The sequence below is a fragment of the Zeugodacus cucurbitae genome, chromosome 2 (genome assembly GCF_028554725.1).
Source record: "Zeugodacus cucurbitae isolate PBARC_wt_2022May chromosome 2, idZeuCucr1.2, whole genome shotgun sequence".
In the NCBI taxonomy this organism is placed as follows: domain Eukaryota; kingdom Metazoa; phylum Arthropoda; class Insecta; order Diptera; family Tephritidae; genus Zeugodacus; species Zeugodacus cucurbitae.
The window spans coordinates 71,200,212-71,206,927 of NC_071667.1; the positions used below are offsets into that span (position 1 = coordinate 71,200,212).

Here is a 6,716-nt window from a genome sequence, read left to right on the forward strand (position 1 = left end):
AATACTATAATGATGCCTCAGCCTTCATATTCGCCAGACATTACTTTTTGTGACTATTTCCTATTTCCCGAAAGTAGAGAAATACCAAAAAAAGAGAAAGTAGGGAGAACATACATACAAACATACGAGAAATCTCTGAATGAACGCTGGCATAAGTTCATAGCACCGAATGGGGACTATTTTGTAGGCGACAATATTAATGGAGCTGAATGAATAAATTTCTCAAAAAACGAAAAACCGTTATTTTTTGTGATCTTCTTATACTTGTTGTTGTTGTGGCAACAGAAAATATTCCCTAAATAGATCTGGCTGTAGTGTTAGTTTAGTACTATTTAACAGATTAAAGATTTAAAAATCAAGATCAAGATTTGAATTAAAGAAAATTATTTTTTAATTGTCTAAATGAAATATATCATGGTTGCCGACTTCCAACACAGTTAAAATTATTTTTAAAAAATTTTAATTTTATTTATTTTCAGGAGGATTATGGCAGCTCAAAAATGTATCCGATTTTCCCGCGTTACACAATGCTCAAAGACATGATCAAAGGCATTATGCACGATCCAGACTATATGGAAGTTTGTCATGAAATCAACAATTGAACGATTTAATAAAACAATATGGAAATGAGTGACACCTATTGCATATAAAATGTCAGCTGTAGCACGACATAGTATGAAGTTAAATACAACAACAAAATAAAATAAAATTTAGATACAATTTTTATGCGCAACTAACGCCAAAGTAAAAAATAGCCAAGTAAATAATATATAAAATGAAAGTAATAGAACAAATACATATATGTGTATGTAAGTGTGTATAACTAAATTGCATAATCTCCAGCGTTTATAGCGGGTTGTAAGGCTTAGTGCGTAAGTTAAATTAATAATGAAACAAGTATTAAATTACATTAAATGGCTTTATCAAGCAGTTCACTAGCCAACATAAGTACTTAAAACGTAACAATTTATATACAAACAAACAGAAACAACAACAACTTACTAAACAAGAATTTAAACTATTTTCACTTGTACCTACATACATACAAATACAACACATATGCGAGCATACATTGGAGACATAAATTTATGGCAAATATTTACTAAGCTGCAACAAAAAATATATCCATACATATGGTTGTGTGTATCCATGCGTGTATGCGTATACAATTATTGCCCTTAAAGCAAAAATATCACCAAGAGTTTGCCACTGCGTTATTTACCAGCCAAAATGCCAAGAATTCGAGCATTCGATAAATTGTTGTGCTAAGGACAGGCATTGTTGCAGCAACAACAACACAAATACATACATACATACATAGAGAAGTTAGTAAAAATTTATATGCGTATATGTTGAGCACTAAAGGTAAGCAACTTCCAAGTATCAACAAATTATACCACCGAACTAAGAACTACAGTAAACAGGACACCACCAATTACACACACACACACACACAAAGACACATAGACATTGTACAAACATACGCCATATGTATGTAATCCTGAGCTGCTTAACGGTAGCATGTAACAGCTATAAAATACAAACCAGTAAATAACAACAAACACTTTTACAAACTATAAATGTGCGCTTAAATTGCTTTCTTAAGAATTTACAACAAACTACAACTACTACAACACTAACAACAACATTGTTAAGTATCCGAACCGGATATAGATAACACATATGCACACATACAAACAACAGAGAGCACATTTTATAACTAGAATCCTGCGTGTGTGCTTATGTGTAGCAACAATTAAATTTATACCGTTATTTTATAAATTTACGTTAACTCAAAATTACAATAACAAAGCATTAAAAACATACAAACAAGTGAAATCAATGAAAACATGCGTTTAATAGCCAAAATTGCTACAACAACTCTTGAACTTTCCAACTTAAGAATGTACATATCGCACAGTACTATAAAAAAGTCAAACATAAATTGCAACAGTAGCAATATTACAAAACTTGAAAGAAACAAATGTGGAAACAAATAATATTGAGAAAATTGGCAAAAATAACTAATAATAACAAATAATTTCTTAACTTTGCGCCTGAAAATCAAAAAAAAAAACAATGTTTCTAGTAATTGTACACCTAAACACACAAACATACAAACATAGATGTTTTAGATAAATCTATTAAAAGTACTCAATTGACATATGAATATGTATGAGAAAAAACAAATATATATATTATTAACTATAGTTAGACAATATGCGGGAATTATTCCCGAAAAAAAACTAAGAAAAATAATAATCAAAAAATATTCGTTTAAGAAGAGTAAACATCAAATTTATAGTAAGAAAAGATATCCTACTCCCTAAAATTTCTTCCATTGCTACTTGTTTGAAAGTTTTTTTGTACACAGTTTTCAAAATCAGGAGATATTTTTGAAAAGAATATAAAAAAATTCACAACTTAATATCGCGTAGATGTGCCAAGAGTTGGCGATTCGGACAAACTATATCAGCTGCTTAAAGAGCACCCAAAAGTAGTGAGTAGAGGCAAGGCGTATGGATAATGACTAGTGTAAGTTGCCTCAAGAACACTACTCACTAAACCATATTTTAAACATTAAGGAATAATTATTTCAATTATTTTCGAACATTTTCGATTTATTCCTGCATATATACTATTTCTCTCAAATGTAATACGGTAACAATTTCATTGCACAAATTAAAAGAATCAACGGTTTTTGTATTTATAGTTTTCGAAAGAAGAAGTTGAAAAAGCAACTGAACATTCAATAGTTCGGCTCTCTATAAAGAACTGAAGAAAATTATCTTCATAAAAATAATTTTGATTAATTTTCAACAAATTTAAGTTTATCGAAGTTAAAATGCAGAATTCTGTGTTTTTCAAATTTGAAATTTACGTATTTAATATAAAGCTATGTTCATAGTGAAGGTAAGCCCAAGGAAGCGACGCGATTTTTTTATTCTTTTGCCCAGTTAGTTCTTGTGTCATAACACTCCTCCGCATATTAAACCCAACTAATTCTTTCCGGGAGATTGATTAATAAGTAACAAAAAAATATATTCTAAAATTTTCGAAGTTAGCCTTCAAAATCGAAATTTCCGTATTCAAAGTTCGAAAAGAGGCCTTTTTTTTAAATAATTATTAATTTCAGGATATAGCTACTAAACAATCTAAAGTATAGGCAAAATCTAAAGTTTCTTCTTAATTCAATGGTATATAAAACATTTTTGTCGAGCTTGGGTGGCAGATGTTAAAGGGAGTGCAGTATTTTTGATAAAGTTTTTATTTTTTTCGAAGATCACACTTTGACCCTCCATAGTCCTTTTTTCGAACTTCGAATTTCGATTTTGGGACTCTAACTTTCTAAAATCGGAGAATATATAAATAATTAGTTTGGTCCAATACCCAGAAAATAAGTGGTTTTTGCCGCATAATGTAATAAATCACTTGTTTATTGATAAATTAATAATTTAATGAGCAAAATGAGGATAATATTGTCTGACGAAACCTACCATGAATTCAAATGTTTCAAACGTATTTTTGTAAATTTTTTTAGACGATCACACCTTGGAACAAATATTTTAAAGTCTTTTTTTGCGCCATGCGATTTTTTAGTTTCTCATACAAGATTATCAAAATAGATTTGAAAGGGAGTTACTAAGAAAAAAATCAAAAAATTAAAATAATTGTAAAACATAAAATACTATTAATTAGCTAAAATGTAATGAAAAACTGATTCATTGTACTAAAACACGCATAACTGTAACTACATACATATATAAATTTAAATATATAATGGAACATTTGTATGGTAAACTTGTACAAAAAATATTCATTTATACCGTAAATACATAAATAATAGTAAGAGAACAGAAAACACAGGCTTATCGAAGCCTAAAACAGTTACAAAAACAAACAAAAAATAACTGTAATCAAAATGAAACAAAAAACCAAAACAAAAGAAAACCGCAATTAATTTATAATCAAAATACAAAATAATAATATTGGAAAATATCAGTAAAATATTCAAATTATACGCTTACTTAAAAGAAACGCAGAGTTTTTGATATGTCGTGATTTTGCAACAAACAACAAAGTATTAGTTAAAAACACAAATTATATATGATATTTATAAACAATTAATAAAAAAATTGCATGCAATAAATTCTGAAATAAGAATTAAAATAAATGAAAATATAGCAAAAACTATTAAAAATATAATATAAAGCAATTTATAAAGTATTAAAATTTGTAGGTTAAATTAGCAAAACTAGCATACGCATAATCTATAAAATAATCAAAAAAATAAAAAAATATAAATATAAAAAAATTACAAAAATATGAAACTGCATACTAGTTTATATGTGAGCTTTAATTTGTAAAGTGCTTAGGAAGTTTCATATTTTCCAAAAAAAAAATAATTAATAATGAAATTGCTATGAAGACATATGTACACTCATTTTTGAGGTTATAAATTGAAAGTGCAGTACAATCTAGTTTGCAAAAATTATTATTAATTTTCATTAACAATTTCAAGTAAAAGAAGTTCTGAATTTTAACAGCAAGGTTTCATACCAACTTCTCTTTCAAAAAATTACTGAGCTATTTCAGAATCTTTAAAATACCGAAGTATTTCAAATTTAGTGAATATTTTATTTCAAATACCAAAAAAGTAGTTTTCCTTTTGAATTAACCAAATAAAAAACACTTGAAATTTGCTTTAAAAGTATGGATTAATAGCTTTGACCTTAGAGCTTTTTAGATAAATTAAAAAAAAAAAAACAAAGTTGCAACAAAACAAAAACTAAATGTAATTATGATATATAATTTCCTATATAGTAACCCATGTCTTCGTTGTTTAACAATTTTTATAAGAACTCGTACAAATAATAAACATATATACTTAATAACATAAACTTATCTATATACATATACACACGATAAAAGTATACATCTAGAACTATGACAACTCAAAATAGGGACTTTTGGAAAAAACCACTTACATACCCAACTAAACTTATACATATATGTAGCTATTTATGTTTCTGACTTAATCAAACATTTTCTAAAATGAACATTGAAACACTCTATTATAACAAAATATATGTACACAAACTCTATCACAAACTAAACCCACCAAACGGAACTTAAAGGCTCTACAACACACAATACAATAGTTCTTTCTACAGGACAAACAACTTAGCGAACAAAAAACTGGAATCTACAAATATTTTTTATTCTTTGAGAAGACAAATTATCTAAGAGATTAAAGTATACAAAGTATAAAAAACCTAAATAAATATATTAACAAATAACTATAAAATTATATATGTATGTATTGAGATGCTAATCAAAAATATTATGATATAAAGCTAGCAAATAAATATGAAAATGAAATCTTACTGTAACTGATATTTGGAGCCAAAAACTTTGTGAGCGTGAAATAAATACCTTTTCCATTTCTAAGTGTCTAACTGAATGTGCATATTTGGATGAAAAACTAATAAAAATTATTGAAAACGTTGAAAAATAAGGTGTTTTATTGCACTTGAAATTAGGGTTGGTGCGGTTTATGGGCCATACTTCTTCCATGATGATGAAGACCGACACATTACTGTGAATGGGAATCGCTAGAGCTCAATGATAATAGAATATTTTTGGCCCGAATTGGATGATATGGACTTGGACAATATGTGGTTCCAACATGACGTCGCCATAAGCCACACAGCGAATCGATTTATTGAAAACCTAGTTTAGTGAAAGTGTTATCTCACGAAATGGCCCAGTAAATTGGCCGCCTCGGTCGTACGATTTGACGCCGTTAGACTATTTCCTGTGGGGCTACATCAAGTCTATGGTCTATGCCATAAGCCAACGACGATTGATGAACTTTGTACGAATATCGAACTTGAACAATTCATGCTTGAAAACCGTCGGAAATTGGGTTCAGCGTCTAGATTTCTGCAAGTGTGCTAGTGGTGGCCAAATGAAATCGAGTTCCATACATAAATCGAATGTATTTTCTCAGGAATACAAAATTTCATTGATATCCCAAACCGTTTTTGTTTTATTTATTCTTTTATTGAAAAATCCTTCATATAGGACATTAATCACTTCAAAAATTTTTTTGAAAAATTTCTTCAACCATTTCAGGCTTCTTTTCTCCTAGATTTAAGCTTTAAACGTTTAAAAAAATTAGTGTGAATTCAATAAAAGTCTGCAGTTACTTTGTTTCACATGTTATCATGGAGTTTACTCTGTTTTGAGAATTCGAAAAGTAAAATTGTATCTCCTTTGTGAATGTGGTCCATGGAAGCTTTTGCTTAATAAGCTTCAAAAGCTGTTTTGAGCTTTTTATAAAGTTAACTTTTGCTTCACTTGTCAATGCTTTGCTTCTGTAATCTATGAAAGCTTTTGCTTAATAAGCTTCGAAAGCTATTCGGGTATTTTTTCCACAAACTTAACTTTGCTAAGTATTGGCCGACATCTATTGGAAAAATTGGCAAATTCGTGATAATACAAACTGATTCAAATGAAAGAAAATTTGAAGAATATAAGGATTTTTTAATTTTTTTTTGCTCCATCTTTATAAAATAGGTTTGATTGTGAAAAAAGTTTTAAATCATAAAATCATATCCTGAAATATACCGACAAACTATATATTAGAACATACATATATGTATATATCGATTACTATTATTATTAGATCGATTGAGTTCGGTACTCTGAAA

The 6,716-nt window shown here is 28.4% G+C and overlaps 1 protein-coding gene across 1 annotated transcript in view; it reads left to right on the top strand.

The window, feature by feature from the left end:
- Positions 1 to 4,917, top strand: part of LOC105209188 (uncharacterized) — a 62,343-nt gene extending 57,426 nt beyond the window's left edge. Inside the window, exon 6 of the mRNA XM_011179470.3 lies at positions 480 to 4,917. Coding sequence (XP_011177772.1) covers positions 480 to 602 — 123 coding nt within the window. The 3' untranslated portion in view covers positions 603 to 4,917. The remainder of the gene's footprint in view (positions 1 to 479) is intronic.
- The last annotated feature ends 1,799 nt before the right edge of the window (positions 4,918 to 6,716 follow it).